The 18,037-nt window shown below is 45.7% G+C and overlaps 1 protein-coding gene across 1 annotated transcript in view; it reads right to left on the minus strand.

Moving 5' to 3' along the window:
- Window positions 1-17,451, minus strand: part of kmt2d (lysine (K)-specific methyltransferase 2D) — a 31,529-nt gene extending 14,078 nt beyond the window's left edge. Inside the window, exons 1-35 of the mRNA XM_010784518.1 lie at window positions 17,164-17,451; window positions 14,736-14,818; window positions 14,398-14,509; window positions 14,078-14,280; window positions 13,798-13,907; window positions 13,533-13,695; window positions 12,758-12,929; window positions 12,508-12,622; window positions 12,175-12,353; window positions 11,789-12,081; window positions 11,395-11,514; window positions 10,486-11,252; window positions 10,281-10,394; window positions 10,079-10,192; window positions 9,859-9,963; window positions 9,588-9,769; window positions 8,824-8,988; window positions 7,909-8,018; window positions 7,736-7,777; window positions 7,458-7,628; window positions 7,195-7,365; window positions 6,975-7,097; window positions 6,719-6,840; window positions 6,493-6,628; window positions 6,311-6,391; window positions 6,148-6,225; window positions 5,882-6,040; window positions 5,654-5,723; window positions 5,268-5,506; window positions 5,064-5,137; window positions 4,264-4,314; window positions 2,549-4,147; window positions 2,278-2,457; window positions 1,890-2,014; window positions 3-1,763 (exon numbers count right to left, since the gene is read on the minus strand). Coding sequence (XP_010782820.1) covers window positions 3-1,763; window positions 1,890-2,014; window positions 2,278-2,457; window positions 2,549-4,147; window positions 4,264-4,314; window positions 5,064-5,137; window positions 5,268-5,506; window positions 5,654-5,723; window positions 5,882-6,040; window positions 6,148-6,225; window positions 6,311-6,391; window positions 6,493-6,628; window positions 6,719-6,840; window positions 6,975-7,097; window positions 7,195-7,365; window positions 7,458-7,628; window positions 7,736-7,777; window positions 7,909-8,018; window positions 8,824-8,988; window positions 9,588-9,769; window positions 9,859-9,963; window positions 10,079-10,192; window positions 10,281-10,394; window positions 10,486-11,252; window positions 11,395-11,514; window positions 11,789-12,081; window positions 12,175-12,353; window positions 12,508-12,622; window positions 12,758-12,929; window positions 13,533-13,695; window positions 13,798-13,907; window positions 14,078-14,280; window positions 14,398-14,509; window positions 14,736-14,784 — 8,255 coding nt within the window. The 5' untranslated portion in view covers window positions 14,785-14,818; window positions 17,164-17,451. The remainder of the gene's footprint in view (window positions 1-2; window positions 1,764-1,889; window positions 2,015-2,277; window positions 2,458-2,548; window positions 4,148-4,263; window positions 4,315-5,063; window positions 5,138-5,267; window positions 5,507-5,653; window positions 5,724-5,881; window positions 6,041-6,147; window positions 6,226-6,310; window positions 6,392-6,492; window positions 6,629-6,718; window positions 6,841-6,974; window positions 7,098-7,194; window positions 7,366-7,457; window positions 7,629-7,735; window positions 7,778-7,908; window positions 8,019-8,823; window positions 8,989-9,587; window positions 9,770-9,858; window positions 9,964-10,078; window positions 10,193-10,280; window positions 10,395-10,485; window positions 11,253-11,394; window positions 11,515-11,788; window positions 12,082-12,174; window positions 12,354-12,507; window positions 12,623-12,757; window positions 12,930-13,532; window positions 13,696-13,797; window positions 13,908-14,077; window positions 14,281-14,397; window positions 14,510-14,735; window positions 14,819-17,163) is intronic.
- Between the last annotated feature and the right edge of the window lie 586 nt (window positions 17,452-18,037).

An 18,037-nucleotide genomic window follows, 5' to 3' on the forward strand; every position in this document is an offset into this window, starting at 1 on the left:
TCATGGGAGGGGCCATTCCAGTTCCCATAAGTCTTTGCTGCTGCTGCAGCTGCTGCTGCTGCTGCTGCTGTTGTTGCTGCATCATGTGCGGGGCACGGGGTACCATCCCTGGCTGAGCCATCATTCCCTGTGGTGGTGGACGATGGTGGTGTGGCAGCATTATCTGGCCCGGAGTCTGAGGGTGCGGCTGTTGTTGACTTGAGATGCCAGGAAAATGAGGCGCCATGCCTCCCTGGTGGAGGGAGCTGAGATGCTGCTGCTGCTGCTGTTGTAGTTGTAGTTGTTGTTGTTGTTGTTGTTGTTGTTGTTGCTGCTGCTGCTGCTGCTGCTGCTGCTGTTGTTGTTGCTTCTGTAGTTCTTTCTTCTCATGCTCCAGCAGATCCTGTATAAGAAGGGGCAGCTCACCATCTAAAGAGCTCTCTACCTTTGCCAAATCTACAGCAGGGGAGTGCTGTCCACCTACATCAGGCAGACCCAGTGGATCATCATTCATATTTGAATGTGAAGCAGCTGAAGGAAAAGGCAATCCACCAGCTTGTCCTGGGAGGGGGTACTGAAGTCCCCCTAACCGAACAGAACTGAGTGAAGCTGACTGGTTATCTGGTTGTGCAGACTTGGAAGATGGCGTGTTCCCACCAAGAAGCATTGACACAGCCTCTCCAAATTCATCTTTTACCACAGTGTGTCCTGGATGCGTCTGAGTCATACCTCTGTCCTCTATTTTGACCTTGGAGATATCACATATGTCTGCAGAGGGTGGCAGTTGAGTAGCAGACCCTCTTGCAGTGCCAGCAACTGTTGTGAGACACTTCTGCCCTGGCTCCAACTTGGCTTTTACTTCCACTTTAACATGTGCAGATCCAGAGGAAGATGCAGGTGCTTCACTCTCTGCTTCCACTAACCGGAGCTGGTCTGAGAAGACATCTTTCGGGTCTCCTTGGTCCAGTTCAGGGTCAGCGTAAGCCAGCAGGTCAAACTCGTCACTGTTAAGCAGGTCGTCTAAATGTGGATCATTGGTCTCCAGGTTGTCCAAGTTGCCCAAGTCATCATCTCCCTTGTCAGGGTCCAAGTCCAGAGCCATATCATCCTCATCATCCACACCTCCATCCCCTGGGGCATCCCCAAGGCCTTCAAGGTCAGGTTCTGGCAGCTCCTCATTACTCACTGCTGTTGCAGGCTGGGAGTGTGTGACCAGGCTTGGTTGTTGGAGATGATGCTGCTCAGTGCTAGGAATGCTTGTATTGGAAGTAGCTGCCTGGTGTTGCAGGTGGGGATGCTGTGTTATTGGGCCTGTTGACTGAGGCATTAAAGCTGGAAGTCCACCCTGCTGTAACCTAAGATGCGAGTTGCTGCCCCCGTCAGTTTGAATGCCACCAGCTTGACCCATTGGATGTTGCTGAACAAAAGATGCTGCCATCTCTTGCTGAGGGACAAAGTGCCGTTGTCTCGGCTGGGGTACACGGGGCATAAACTGAGGTCGTAGGGGTAGTCTTTGTGAGTTGTGTCTCAATTCAATGAACTGTGGTGGAGGCCCTTGACCCATTGACTGCATGGTCTCTCCTCCATGTCCTGGCATCATGGCATGAGGGTTACCCATGCCTTCCATACCCTGCATGTTGACAGCAGGGTTGAGATTGTGTCTTATGCCCATGGCCTCCATGCCGGGCTGGGGGAACCTCCTTGGGCCTTGAGCCTGGCCCTGCCACTGAGGAGGGAACGGTTGACGAACAAACATGCCCTGTGGTCTGGGGGGCCCTGGTTGCCTAAATGACAGAAACACACAGAAGAGAAAATATGTTAACGTTTTAACATTTCTTGAATTTTCTTTTTTGCAAAGTGAAAACATTGTGATTCGGCATATTGTAAATCTACATGGGTGACGTGGTTACCTTAGTGCATTAGGGTCCATGATGGCAGGGGTTCCTGTGGGTGGAGGGCGAATGACCCCCATGGCTCCAGTCATAGGCATCTTTGTTGTCATAGAAGCCTGAGCAGTAGCAGCGGCAACACGATCCTAAAGGAAGTAATGATGGCAAAAAGAGGCAGATGTAACATTCCTTTTGTTCGTTTATAGAACACTTTTATCCAAACCTCATTAGAATGTGCTGCCCACTCTCACACATAAATGGATGCGAGCTACAATGCAAGGCACTCATCTGACCATCTTTCACTAACATCAGAGAGGTCAAAGTACATCCTGGGCTATAAAGTGGTGCAATTCAAATGAGTGACATTCAAAGGTATCTGAAGTCTACAGCATATTCGTAAGGTGCATACCTGTGGATAAGGTGGCGGTGCTCTGTGGGCCTTGTCTTGTTGAAAGGCTCCCATCTCTCCTCCAGGCCAGCCAGGGGATCCACTGCCAGCAGCAGCAGCCGCTGCAGCAGCCTCCTTCTCTTGTCTGATGGTGTTTCTCTGCAGTTTTTGTCTGATTAAGAATTCCCGTAGTCTGAGTCGCTGAAAAAAAAAAAAAAAACATAATAAGAATTGATTAGAAACACACCTGAAAAGTGCAGAGCATGATTGTTAATGGCTAATATGTTCATACCTGTCGGTGCTTCTCTAGCTCAGAGGGGCTGAGGCCAACTAAGGCAGGGTCCTGAACTGCTGAAATGTCAGGCATTTCTGGAGTGCTTGGCAGAGCAGGCTGCTGATGTGCATCTGGAGGGCGGACAGCCATCAGATCTTGAGATCCGGAGAGATTTGGCCCCCTGGAGCCAAAGCCGTCTGTCTGTAGAGTTTGTGGCTGTTGTTGCTGAAGCTGACCCTGTAACATCTGACTCTGCTGTTGGGTCATTTGGAAGCCTCCCGTGCTGGGGCTGCGACTGAAAGTAAGAGGTGCTGACGGTTTACCAGAGAGAGGGTCCCCTATGGAACTGTTGGTGGGATGTGGTTGAGGTGGCTGGTGAGGATTGGGTGAGCCTTTGTAACTTGCTGTTCCCTCTGGGGCAACAGAAGGGGGGCGAGGGGGTTTGTGGAGAGTAGCAAAAGGGTCTCTAGATTGTGGCCTTGAAGGTGGCTGAGAACAAGGGTCCGGGGATTGGAAACGAGGCGTAGCAGGGGAATGGACAGAGTAAGCATCATTGGAGAGGCCCCCGGGAGTGTGGGGAGACTGAGAGCTGCCCTGTGAATTTGGGCTGGAGGGCACTCGAGGGCACATTTCCTGTTGAGCAACAGGATGTCTCTGGGGCCCGAGAGGACAATTGTCGGCTGACTGCGGCCTGGGAGTCAGTGGTGACTGGGCGTGGGGGTCAGAGAAAGAGTGAGAAGGAGACTGCCTGTAGCCTTCAGAGGGGTGTCCTGGAGATGCTCCAGGATGCACCTCCCCTTGGTGCATTCGTGGGGTCATAGGTGCCTTGAACAAACCATCCCCCGAGTCCAGCATCCCAGCAGGAGAGCCAGTGGATAGATCAGGCCTCCCAGCAGAGGAGCGTGGAGAGGGGGCGCTCATATCAGCCCTGTACTGCCCTGCAGGGGAGGAAGCCACTGCAGAGGGCGACGGGGATGAACCATATTCAGGCCGGCCCATCCCTTGCTGGTTCCTGAAAGGGTCTCCGTAATGGGTGTTGTGGGGTGGTGAGAATATTGGCGACTCCCCAAGCCCTGAACATCTCGAATGAGGACTCTCTGGATGTCCGAGTGACTCCTGGGAGCCTTGCTGTGATTGTGGTAGATGACCCTGTTGCTGCTGCAGCTGTGATCTGAAGTAGGGGTCAACCTGCTGAGCCCGTCTGGGGGTTCCAGGAGTTCCTGGTTGCATGTCAAAGGGGCCAAGACTGGCTGGCCGTCCCTGAGGAGGACCCTGTGGGCCGGAAGCGGAATAACCTGAGGAAGAGGCCTGTAAAGGGCTGGGGGGGAACGGTGTGGTTGGGTGAGAGTGAGAATGAGGCGACTGAGGAGGAAGCTTGGCCAAGGGATCTGTCCGGATTTCAGCCGAACCCGGAGTCCTTAGAGGCCCGTCTGAGAAAAAGACAGAGGAGGATCCTGAATCTGGAGGGAAGGGAAATGGACTCTCTGCTGAGCTGGGCTGGGAAGAGATGGATGTAGAGCCTGAAGGTGGAGGGATCTGGAGGTGCAAACTGGGCCGTTCCGTCTTCACACGCACTCCCTCCGTCTTGATAGGCCTGCACACCTGACTCTCCGCCTGCTGTGGGAAGAGGAGAGTACAGAGGAAGCATGAATGATATGCACCACCACTGAAGGAAAGGTATCAAACCACGCATCTACTTTGAAAAAGAACAAGGATTCTTCAGCTTTAGTCACCTTCTGCGCCTTGTTGATCCTCTGAGCTGCTCGGTTATCTTTGGCCTTTTGCTGCAAAAAGTCATGAGATTGTTTCAATATTATGAATATCATTTTAACGTGTGCATAACAAAAACACGCATTATTATAAATCAGCATGTAAAAATGGGCCATGTTAAGTTATAGTGCAGTGATGTCATCCTGAGCAGAGAATGAAGTTGTATTTTGCTGTTAGCAAAGTTAGCTACTTGTCAAAGAGTCAGCCATGTTGAGAGCCGTGATCAATACACCTTTAAATGCAGATATACTTTTACTTACATGTCAATATTACTGATACTAATACTGTTACTTGTTAGACGCTTTTATCCAAAGCGACTTACATACTCAATACTGTGGACAATCCCCACAGGAGCAATTTGGGGTGAAGTGTCTCAGGGACACAACGACATGCTGACTGCAGTGGGGTTTGAACCTGTGACCCCCTGATCCAAACGCACTACCCACTGCACCACACGCCTCCCTACGGATGATCTCACTAAATGTAGTAATACCCAGCAGAAATGTAAACATTTGAGTTACAGTTTCCTTTATTTCTGTATTTGGTCATTTTTCACTCAAGGCTTTATGTATAGAAGGTGAAGGTACAATAAGCCATTAGGGACAATTCAAACAGAATAACAAGAACTCAAGGTCTATGATAACCATTTGGGAAAATGCACAACACTAGAACCGCAGGAAACAATTGTTGATTTGATAAAGAGATAAAACATTTTTTTACTATATTATATATTTAACTAAAAAGCAATCAAAACAGAACTCACCAGATATGGAACCTTGTCAGCAGCTGACACCTTCCTCCAGACCTTCATGATTTGTTTACAGCGATTAGCCCAGTCTGTGACAGGAGAAATATTTAACAGCTGCCCAATATATAACGGAGATATAAAACTTACTTTGAAAAAAGCGAAAGGTCTGTTTTGTCCTCTTATAGACTGTGTATATATTATTATTTCATCCTCTCTTACCTGGGTAGTCCTGTCTGAGAGTGGGAAAGTTGGTATTGGCATAAAGCACTGGGGAAATGGTTGAGAGTTCTCCCAGCTCCTCGTCTTTCTCCCACCGCTGGAGGCTGCGCTGGTTGTAGGACAGCCCATCACTTTCTCCCTCAGTGGGGGTGGGTGGGGAGGAAGGGGTTACTGGGGTAGAGGGATTGGCCCAGGCGCTTTCCTCACTTCCATCTGGACTGAACAATCCTCCTCGCTCCCTGCACACCATATGATAAGTTATTGTCTTGTAATGTGTTAACGACACTGTCAAAAATGAAGTGTGTGTATAAATTCAAACCGATCTACAGCAACAGTTACAAATTGTTGTAAAATAAAATGCTTAGGAAAAGCAGTATTGGTCTCACCGCATATCGAAGAACGGTGACTGAGAGAGGCCAGGAAAACCATCCATCATTCCAGCGGAGGGCAGGGACCCTGTTAGAGATGGTGCACGCTCAAATTCATCTCAAGCCACGATTCACATTCATTTTGTAAATAATCCTCCTTACACAATCAAACAACAGATATGGTTTTATACTGTCTGTGTATCTGTTCATTCATAAGACTGGCTGATGACATGTCCTTGTACACACCTGAGAGGAGAGCTCTCTGCGGCAAAGCGCTACGATTGAGTTCTCCCTTACTGCCCTCCAAGATGGGCTTCATGCCCCCCAGAGAGGAGCCGTCTGACGATCCCAGAACCTTCCTGAAGAACTGCTCAGAGTCCTGACTTTCCACCCCTAACGGAAGACCTGTCACACAAGGACACCAGCATGTAAGGTAGGATGCTACATCAGGTATTCTCCCCACTGGTTGATGTTGCATACTGTTAGACCAAAGAAACCTCAGGTGGGAATACCTTCACTCTTTTCTGCATCAGAGTCATGAGGATCAGTTGACGCCTGTTCTTTCAGTGATGAAGACGGTGCAGAAACTCCTAAACAAAAAATGTATCATTTTAAACCAACCTGAAATTACAACACTAAGACTAAACCAGCAGCAGCAAACAAACAGAAACGTACCTGCACCTTCTCCCTGAGCCTGGGGGCCATCACCCCCCTCTTGCTTGATAAGAAAATATTCTTTCACCACACGATCTTCATCTAGTAAAAGAAACACAAAGGTCACAAAAGGTGCTCATGGCATCCACACCCACAAATGATTTGCAGTGTTCAGGTGTCAGAGGTCAAGTTAGTGTTCTCACTCTCTGGGGCAGAAGTTCTGACCCCTGACGGTGCTGGTAATGAAGGTCGGACCAGGCATGCGCCCGGCCTCTGCCCTGGAGGTGTCATCACAGCTTTCTTACCCAAGTCTATAAGTGTCTTCCCAAAGAAAGCCTCCTGAAAAATGTACAAACATTTCAAAATGATCTCACTGGATAAAATAAGTTTAAAAACAGTTTAAAACACTGGGCATAGAGAGAGTTAAACCTGGAGATAAGATGGAAACATGTCCTCAAGTTTGCTCTTCTTCCGTCCCCGTCGCTTCTTGGCCTGTTCCTCGCCCTCCACTGGTTTAGGATCCATGATGTTATCTGTGTCAGGGTGAGGTCCTGCACATATAATTATGCAATTCAGTTTCACAATTTAACTGAATTTACAAAAAAAAAACATCAATGGGTTTTCTGAATACATAAGTGTTTATTTTTTGTATTGGATGTAATTAAATTCTAAAGTTGTCACCAACCCTCGTCAATGGTTCTCTCTATTGGCTGTCCATCTAATGTAGTCTCTCCAGCAAGCTGGGCGAAAAACTCTTTCTTCATCCGTGTGTGACACTTCCTTTGTCGCACCATGAAGCCTCCAATTCCTGTTACAACATACAGATAATGATTTGTTCATATATTGTGGGTACTCAAGACATTTGTAGATGTTTGAAGTCTTTTGGCAAATTCTTGATAGCTTACCAGGCCTGTAAGGTTTCCGCTTTCTTTTTTTGCTGTCCTCAGTCTCCTCTGCTCCTCCTTTGACACCATCGCAGTCGGCCATGCCATCAGGGCCTACGTCTGCACCTCCTTCTCTGTCAGGGCTACCAGGGTTCTCCATTTTGGATTCACATTCCATGGGCTCCCCACATCCTTAACAAACAAGATAACAAATTGAGTCTGACATTGAAAAGGAGCAGAACCCAACAAACATTTGAATACACCATTGAACTAAGTGTGCGAACCTTCGTCACCCTCCCTCAGATCCATCCCATCAGAGCCTCCTTCACAGCACAGAGCGCCGAGACGTGAGCGGCGCTGCCGTCTCTTGTGCAGAGGAGACATGGAGATGCTGCGAAGCAGGGACATGCCCGACTCTGTCAGCCACACACCCTCCAACCGGTAGAACTGGGGTTCTGTAAAGTGACATTTGTAAATATGAGTGAGTAACAGAAAACAAACAAAGGACGACCATAGGAAATGTGCTTGGGATTATAAACCTTAGTAAGCATAATCCACTAACCTGGCTCTTTGATCTTTATTGAAGCCATAATTGCTGACTCTACTACAGCGAGCAAAGGCAGGTAGAGAAAAAAAAGATTCATGTCATCAGTAAACAAGAAAATATCCTATGAGGGTTTTTCAAAGCAAATTCTTCCAATCTTAGTTTCTAAATAGTGTCGTTGTGGAACTTACCCACGGGTTTTGGAACATATACGCTGCAGGATGTGCATGCAAAGCCTTCATCAGAAGCTTGTTCCACCTCATCCTCTGTGTACAAACTCTCACAGACAGCATGGAGCCATCTGCACAGGCACACAGAAACACGTTGATGCACAAACTTTCCTTAACAAATCACACCCCGAATCAAAGATGTAACGGAATAATTCATGATATGAAAAATACATAAATAATCCATTCCCCGCTCGTCTTCATTAGTGGCGGTCTCATGAATACCTCAGTTGTGTGTGTGTGTGTGTGTGTGTGTTCATCTGTCTTGTTTAACTAGTATCGTTATACGTCATCTGGAGGGCTGCTCCTGCTAACCCTCTATGACCTCAGTGTGGACAGGACTAAATGGTTGCTCTTATTGGCACATTATTGTGTGTGTGTGTGTGTGTGTGTGTGTNGCCTGTCTCCCCTCGGCCGACAGGAAGCGAAGAGCGGACGCTCTCGCTGTGGTGGCCGAGGTGGACGATTGGCCCGTCCAGGCTTTAGGGCACGTGGACGGCAGCAAAAGCAGGTGGACGACATCCGTCAGCACGTTAGCTGGCTCCAGCCTGCTGGGCGGTCACAGCAGCACCAACGCAGCTGCAGCGTCCAACCCCGGCCCAGGGCCGTGGGAAGTAGGGGTGCTGAGGGTGCTGCAGTACCCCCTGGTGGAGGACAGGGGATCTGCACTCCCACAAGATNCTGGAGGGCTGCTCCTGCTAACCCTCTATGACCTCAGTGTGGACAGGACTAAATGGTTGCTCTTATTGGCACATTATTGTGTGTGTGTGTGTGTGTGTGTGTGTGTGTGTGTGTGTGTGTGTGTGTGTGTGTGTGTGTGTGTGTGTGTGTGTGTGTGTGTGTGTGTGTGTGTGTGTGGTTCTCCTGAGCAGCACCCACCGATCACAGTACTGACACTGCAGCAGCAGCTCCTCCTCCATGAAGTTCTCTCTGCAAACTGGACAAGTGACGAGGCTGGCACAGGGGCCACAGTGTGTGTAGTTGTTCTGCCACTCACAGTGGAAACCTGGGGTGTTTGAACCACACTGGACGCAGCACACACACCTGCACAAAAGTAGTGAAGCACTATGTGTTGAATATAAAGCTCATATGCAAGATTGAAGACAGAAAACAAGTAGAGGAACTATTTTGAGTGTTGCAATATTGTTTCAGTTGCTACAGAAGCAAGAGGCATAGGGATGGGCCTCTGAATTGCTAATGCAGGCTGAGGCATGAGTGTTTTACATAATATGCAAATTAACATGTATTCATTTCCATTTGGCCCTATTCAAAGCTACCATGCTGAATGAAACAGTGTGCTCTTATGCTGCATTTATACTGCATGATACTGAACTAGTCTTTTTTTTTACCAGGAGACATTTAAACAGTGCAGACCGCTGATTGGTCAAACGTCTCCAGTGCGACACAGTCCTGCAATTTGTATTAGCCACCGTCAATAGTGACTGCAGTGTTTTAATTCACTAGACCGAGATGTCAGCATGCAAACTGACGTACAATTGACGTAGTGCAAATGTTCCCGATTGGTTTCATGATGGACAGGTGGCAGAAGAAATACAATTAAAATAAAAAGTACTGGTTCTTAAAATTAGTTGAATAGAGCCGAACTTTGCGGTTGACATTTTGTCAGTTAACGTTACTCTTACCATTTGCACTTCCAACCACCCTTGGGGACATTGTGCAGGGGCGGGTCCAAGCAGTAGGTGTGATAGCTGACATCACAGTCGTCACACAGCAGCAGACGAGAGGGATCCGAAGCCTTTCCACACATCTCACACACAATACATTCCAGACAGCGCCAGCCCTTACGGAGCATCGTCTTGGTGATCTACAGGAAATATCAGGTTTAATTATTTTACTCTTATAAATACTGTGAAAAAAATACACATTAAAAACAAAGGAAAATGTTGTGCTTACTTTGCTGTTCACACAGTAAGGATGGTAACACTGGGCACACTGAGCACAAGCCAACAACTGCCCCTCTGAACCCTTTCCAAAACTGCCGCACACAACACACATATCCTAGAAAGAAAGGAAAACATAACAAAGAGGAAACGATGACTATTTGCGGTGCATTTGAAAGTGGAAATTGTAGTTATGCCACAGGGTAATTAAAAAGATGACATAAGAGCTGTACCTGGAGCAGGACAAATTTATCAGTGTTTGAGAAAAGAACCACTGTGTTCTGCATGGTGTCGTCTTCCTCCTCGTCTTCCTCTTTACTCACTCCAGTGTCTGTGGTCATGCTTAGCTGTGAACAAGGGGATAAACCGTTAAAGATCAAAATATCAATAACAAAAGTATGAAAAGAGTGACTATGACCACCTCATAAAGCTCACCAAGAAAGCGTCGATGCAGGAAGCCATGGCTTTGAGGCGGGACCTCCCACCCCGCCCTCTCCCTCCACCGCCTCCTCGGGGTCTGCGCTTCCCAGGAAAACTATTGCTTCGCCCCTACAAGCAGAGTTAAACCAATTAAATGTCAAGTCCTACAAACAACTTAATTTAAAACCATCATCAGCTGTTTGAGTAAAGAAAGACCAACCTGTTTGACCCGCGAGCGGCCGGGGGACCCTCTGCGTTTCACCTTCTCTCTGTCGCCTCTGAGGGGCTCGAAGGGAAGCGAGTCATCGGTCTCAGACAGCAGGTTATCTGCGTGCGAGTGGCCGAGCTCCATGGAGAGCTGAGGGTCTTGTTCTCCTGGAGAGCCCAGAAAGCCGCTGCTGCTCTCGTCTCCATGGCTCAGGTAAGACAGGTCGTCCGGCTCCCGCTTTATGTCCTCAATAAGTCCATCTCCTTTCATTTGCTCATCATACTCGTCATCATCATCCTCTTCCTCAGAGTGAGGTAGTAACCTCCGCTCCATTTCCATACACGACAGGGCCTCTTGTGTGTCTCCTGATATAGAAAGAGGAGAAGGAGACTGAGGGTCCGGGCATGGACTTCTTTCTTGCCGATTATCCACAGGGGAGTGCTCCGTTTTGTCCACAGAGGCAGGAGAGGATGGTAACTTTGGTGGACCCTTACTGGATGGTGGTGGGACGTGCGTGACTTTGGAGCCATTTTTGAATGGCTCTGATGTTACTTCTTGTTCCACTGATGGAGTGGTTTCTTGCTTATCCTCCTTCTCCACCTCCATGTTTTCAGGACCCTGCTCTGACACCGGTGATGGTTCTTCTTTCGGGTTGTCAGACTGCGTCTCTGCTGGAGGGGCCTGGGGGGGGGCGTCTTTAGTCCCACGGCTGACTGCCTCTGTTACCCTCTCTTCATCAGCAGGTAGACAAGAGGCCCTCTGTTCTTTTGTTGCACAATCTACAATTAAGATTAAGGAATGCGTGGTCACTAGTGTAAACATTTACAAATATATCATTAGTTACGGCACACCATAATACAGATAATAAACTACTGCTTTGTGTTCATATTAAAAAATGTCTACAGTGTGTTACAAGTTTACCTGTGGCCTCAGTCTGAACAGCGGGAGCTTCAGAAGGCGATTCTTCTGTTGCTCCTTGCAGCTCGTCCTGCTTCAACTTCTCCCCAACGGCCGGTGTCTCAACAACTGCGGACTCCACCCCTGAAGCCAAAGGTAGTTAACATTAGAAGCACATCTCAGCCTGACATTTCAAATCGTTTAATTAGCTTACGTTTTAGCGACAGCAATTTACAATAAGTGCATTCAACCATGTGGATACAACCAAAACATTGGAAGAATCAAGAACATCGATCATATAAAAACAATCTGAACTGCTTTAAGTGCTGCAGTTGGAAAGAATAAGAGAGAGAAAATGTATTTCTTATTTACCAAGGTGCACAAACAAGATGCATTAATGTGCATGATGCAGACTTACCCAGGACCATGGGAGTCTCTTTATCAGTCGTGGCCTCGTCCTGAACCTTCTCCAATGCACCTTTCTGCCCTGGTGCCAGCTCTGATGAGTCTGTGTGCTCTTCTGTCACCATGTCTGCATCTGTTTGGATTGTCGCCTCCACCAAATCCACAGTCTCCTCAGACGCCTCTCTGGTTTGTATCTCTGCTGTGTGTGATTTAGTGACAGGCTGCAGCTGACCCTCCTTGCAAAGCCGGCAAATGCACTTTGCTTCTGGAAGCTCCCCCGGTGAAGAACATTCACTGTGCACCGATCTAGGACAATTAAGAGATCATGAGAAATATTGTATGACAAGGAGCGATGAGCCAGCATAAATGAACACTATTTTGCTTCTGCATCAAACTAACCTGTGGCATGTGCTGCAGCTCTGCAGAGTGACAGATGTGTTGGCAGCTTTGCTGCACACGCCACACACAGAGCTGCGTTGCCGCTGGCAGCCCTCACACACGGCGTAGTTGTCAAACCACTGGGCCGAACCTGGCAGCCCCAGTCCATGGACACCACACTCCGTACACACACGACACCTCTGAGAAAAATCAGACAAAAAAGGTGTAAATTGTAAACCGAGTAGTCAAAGAAGCCCTAAATATCCTGATTTAAAAAAGGGGTTTCTTCGGTTAGGTACATTTTGGAAGTATAGGAACGTATTTGTACCAAGATGAAAGACAAATGTGACTTACTCTGCATTTCCATGGGTCAGAGGGAAGAGAATCCATGGCTGGCTGGAGGCAGAAGGTGTGGTAGCCCTTATCACAGGCATCGCATACCAACATTTTGGAGTCTTCACCTGGTTGCCTAAAATAAATGAATAATAAAGACATTCATCTTTAAAAAAAAGAATTAAAAAAAAGCTAAAAAAAACAACAACAAAAAACAGGATGAAATATAATAAAAAACATTCAGGCACTATCTAAGAATTGTTTTTGTTACCTGCACGTCTGGCAAACTTTACACTCTGGGCACTGCCATCCTGCCCGCTGGATAGGCGTGGCACCGATCTCTAGACAGGCCGCATGATAATGTAGGCCACAACCCGTACAGAACAGCAAGTCTGTGAGCTCCCCCGCTGAGTCACACACTGCACACCAAGACTCCTCACCTGCTGTAAAGAAAATAATTAAAATACATATGAACTCAAAAATCACAAGATAGTAAGCCAGTAGCCACTTTTGAATAGAGGCCTGGTGTTTTGTTTCACAAAGCAGGTATTGTTTCTATAAGCCTGAAAATATTCAACATTCAAGAGATGACATGTCCCAAAGTCCGCTTTTTTCAACTTTCAGCATATGCAGGCAGTCGACACGTGATTTACACAAAGGCATTCAAATGTAGAGTTCACAGACAAGAAACCAAATTCAGAATAAAACTGCCAATAGAAATGTAACCACAATTATTTTTTCGGCGAACCATTGAATCAGTTATATCGATTCAATAAAAGAACATACAATAATAATTTCCTTTCAGTTTTTGATTCAATAATTAATCTGTTGTATTTTAGCAGAAATATAAATCAGCAGACAAGCTGAACAGAGTATAGCTATTATTGCAAGTAATTTAGCTCTTGCTAAATTCAACAATGTTAGTGTATACACTTCCCCTTATTTTCTCCTATAGTACAACACTATACTACGCCTAGTATAAGCCTGGCTGTGAGCAAGCACCAAGTAGACATCACAATTTGGACAAGGATGTCTGGTTCTCTTACCCAACTCCTCCGCCTTGTCTATGTGCTCTGGACAGAGGAGGACCAGCTGCTTCATGGACTGGAAGGATCCACTGGCCGCCGAGCAGGGGAAGTGGTAGAACCGCGAGCAGCCCTCAGCATGGCATCGAGTGGTTGCACCCAGCCTTTTGCAGTATTCGCAAAGCTTAAACAAACCAATGGAAACAAAGATTTATTAAGGAAACCTGTTCATTCCTATATTCTCTCCTGATATTATATAATCAAAACCAATGGACAGTGAACTTACCCGCTGTGTCCCTGAGATAACGGCCTTATCCACATTCTCCAGCTCCTCATCCTCCACCTGTTTCACCCCCTCCGACCACGCAGCACACCAGTGATGAACCAAACAGCCCCCTGTTTAATATAAAGCACAGCGTCAGCGACATCTCTAACATTATTTCACCAATTCTACACCTGTGTGCTGCATTTCTAAACGATTTCGAACCTATAATATGCTTGATTCCTGAAAGTTATTTGTTATTGTACATAAACAAAATATAATAAAATAATGTTTTGTTTTCAACCTGAGTCGTCAAAGAACGATGCCAGACAGGGGGAGTCGGAAAATCCAATGGAAGACAGGTCATCATTTCCGGGCTGTGGCAGTAGGGAAGCTGATGGCTTGAGGGTCGGCCGTTCAGAAGACGGCCCAAAGTGTCTCAGCTCCCGCTGGCCGTGCAGGCTCCGCTCCACACAGTTACAGAGCGCACAGGCTCGGACGCTACCACTGTACAGTAAAAAAAAATACAATCAGAGATTCCATTTTTGGTTTTGCCAACAATGAGTAGCTTGTTGACATATAGACTATCGACTTAAACATTTTTGATAGGAATTTATAACCTACTCAGGTGTGCTGGACGGGGCTGAGGTAGCACCAGACAGGTCCTCAGCAGCAGGAAGGGCTTTGGACTCCTCCTCAGAGGAGACAAGCTTCTTCGTAGGGGTATTATCATCAGCTAGGGAATGAAAAAGAAAGAGAATAATTGAATTTGACTAACCCCAATTTGATTTGCCTGCTATTAGCTCCTCTAATAAATGATTTGTACAAATTCAAATATATTTTGTTCTCAGCCCTGTGCCTTTCTCTTTAAGTCCAAAGGCAAATTATTTATCTTCCAGCAGAAAAGTGTACATTAATAGTGGATGATGTTTGGAAATGGTGACATTTGAATAACGCATTACCTGTTGGTTCAGATTCATTTTCATCGCAGTTTGTTTTCTGCTCGTCCATCCCCCGTATTGATGTTGACCTCCTTGACAGAGATCTGCAATTCAGAAACAGAAGTAAAATCAACTTGTTAATGTTTATTAGAAATTAATTAATTTAACTCAAATGTTCCTTTATCTCATAACTGGCTATGCAAGACATGAGTGTGCCATCACTGACCAATGAATGTAGAGGAAAATATCTATGTTAGAAGCATTACTAAAAAGGCATATGATTGGTAGTTTCTCCCACATAAAGTAAACAACCAAGTGGAACTACTTAGAAATATAAAATGTCCTTTTCATTAGCCAACATATGTCTATCATCATGAAAATACATTCCTAAAATGCATTTTTCTTTTCCAAAACATAGTATACAGTAGCCTCACTAACAATCCAAAACCACTTTTCTCAAACAGATTTAGAACAAACAATGCAACCGATGAAACATGGCTGTTGGGTGCTCACTTTAGATTATTTCCTTGTGTTAATCTGACTAACGCTAGCACTAATGCAGCCGAGCTTCCTCTGAAACTCATGAAAATAGCGCGAGTGTTACAGGACAGAGATCGTTCGGAAACCGCTTAAACAATTAAAGTTATCATTTACCAGGCAATGCATAATCCAAATCGGTGAAACGGCAGCGTGAAAAAGCACACAATGATAAAACTAAAATGGTGTTTTCCCCAAATAAAACAACCATAAATCGGGATACACAAAGAAAACACAACTTCCGTATGGAGAACTTCCTGTTGCAGCGGAGCTTCTTTCGTGCAAAACATTTATCGGTCGCTTCATGGTTCCGCTGTGAGATTCACGACATTATCAAATAATACTGTCAAATAAATTATGCAAGACTTGGCTGTATCACCATTTAATTTTATTCACATAGTTAGTAATATACAGTCATGTTATTGAACGTGTAAACGCCACTAACAGACCACAATTAAACATGAGCAGATCAGCTTCCATTGGAATGGTGTGTTTTACTCATAGTAGGCCTATATCACAGAATGGCCAATATGTGTTTATATAGCTTTAAATCTCATGTCACAAAAGAATATAGGTGACGACAAAACCGTCAGTGATGCCATGCTGTATGTCCTGATGAAATGGGCTCACATGACAATATATGTGACGGTTGCTTAGAAATATAAATCTAGCTGAAAATATTGCACTGTTTTGTTATTTAAAACAACAAGAAACTGTGCCACCATACATGTGAAATCATCCCGTGAGCCAACACACACTTTGTGACATGTTTCCTTTTCATTATCACAGAAGCAGCAGCAAGGAGATCCCAACCGAGGACCCATAGAACAGATTATTTATTTTTCAGAAGTTCAGAATGCATTTATTTATTACACCAAATCGATTACAGTGCATCTTTGTCATAATCATTTAGTAGTTTTTTTTGGATGCATGTCCAGCCAAAACTCCCCAGGTAATATGCAACATACTGACCCTTTGGACTACACACACACCATGTCTGGATCTACATGTAAACGCTTTTTGGCATATGGCAAAATAAGCCGTGAACGCCATGATGCAAACCCAGCTGATGGACAAATTAATTTCTCTATGAAGCATTAACGTTACATCTTTGTAACAAACGCATTCAGTGGCAGCAATACTGGAAACGCACTCTCTTCTTGACAACAAACTAACGTCAAAACCAAGTCTTACAAAAACCTTGTGCTACATCACGTATAATAAGCATAGTGAAACGGCTTTGTCTCTAAAATGAAGTTGGCACTGATCAGAGCAAAAGGGATGACATGATGGCCAAGTTACCGTCTTAACACCATGCTAGCTAAGTTAACGTTAAAAGTGTTAACGCTACAAATTAACTTTAATGTATGTGTTGTTGTTTTGTAATGTCAGTCAAAGCAGCAGCTATTTATTTTTCAGCGCCTCGACAGAAGCTAGTAAGATTGTACAGTTTAATAACTGCAAAGCTAAGCACTATTCCTCAATGTAAACACCGACTTCAAAGGGTTGGTTCCGTCCAGCAAATAGCCGTGTCCGTGTCACCGGCGAGAGGTTGAAACGGAAAAGCCAACATCTACCAATGGTGACGTAGCAACAAAGTGTCCCAAAGAGGCAAAACTACGAGAAATGCACCCTATCTTATACACACGCCAATGAACTTCTAAAATGTTAATCGGCTACTCTTGTTATCATACCTTGGGCACAGCCAGCGTAAAACATATTTCAACGTAAAGTTAGCACCCAGGTAACATAGCTAGTTCTCCAGCAAGTAGACCCCTCCATTTGGTTGAAGCTAACAGCTAAGTGTTACCGAAGCAGAGCTAACATTACCCGGTCTAAGGTCAGGGTTGATATGTCTTTAGGTATGTCTGTTGCAAGAAGTTGAAGGAGGCCATAATAAAAACAAGCTCACCTCACAAAAACAATATCGTCTCCTCATACATCAGCAAAATCCAAACAGCCACACAGCTTCCCAAAACGCTGATGGTCGCTTCATTTTATGTACCGGACTAACGCTGCGGCTAGCCGGCTGGAGGGAGAGTGGGGGAAGTGCACCTCGGCGGAAGGCAGGCAGTGCAGCTAGCTCCTTAACTAGATGGATAATGCTATGGTTAGCTTGGTATCCAGCACATCGAACTTTGTGTAGAGTGGTCGTATACTGCCGGGGAACTATAAAACAACGCCACAAGTCTTTAACCAGTCCATTCATAGGCTCCACAGCATCAATCTGTGAATCCAGAAACTAATCAGATATCTCGCTCCTGCTGGGGGATTTAGCTTGAATGCTAACAGGAGCTAGCTTCTGCTCTGTTCTGGAATCTCGCTCGCGAGGTCGTTAAAGCTACTAATTTACTAGTTTGCACAAAATAGTGCATGCTAAAACTACAGTGCAAAACTTTGTTGGGACTAAAGACAATATTGTTTACTGTTAGTTGTTGTACACTGCAAACATGTATCTGCCTAAATGTGCAGCTCAACTTTGTATTTGTAGTACTCATGTACGGGACACTAGCATCGCTTCACTTTGCTGAACTGCGTTGCTTCTGCACATTGCTGCTCCGCCGAGTGCTAGCAGAGCTAGCTAATAACAACTACGTCAACAAATTATTCATGCAAAAGAACGATAAAAACATTTGTATGTATCACTAGATAACAGTAAACCGTGTTACAGCTCTAGTGTAGTTATGGATTATTTGTGCCAATATGATATTTAGCATACAACATACGGGTCTAATCTCGAAAGCTCCCACCACTCAAATATGGTGGATATATGATATCAACTCATT

Source organism: Notothenia coriiceps, unplaced genomic scaffold, assembly GCF_000735185.1.
Source record: "Notothenia coriiceps isolate Sejong01 unplaced genomic scaffold, NC01 NC01_scaffold00026421, whole genome shotgun sequence".
Classification (NCBI taxonomy): domain Eukaryota; kingdom Metazoa; phylum Chordata; class Actinopteri; order Perciformes; family Nototheniidae; genus Notothenia; species Notothenia coriiceps.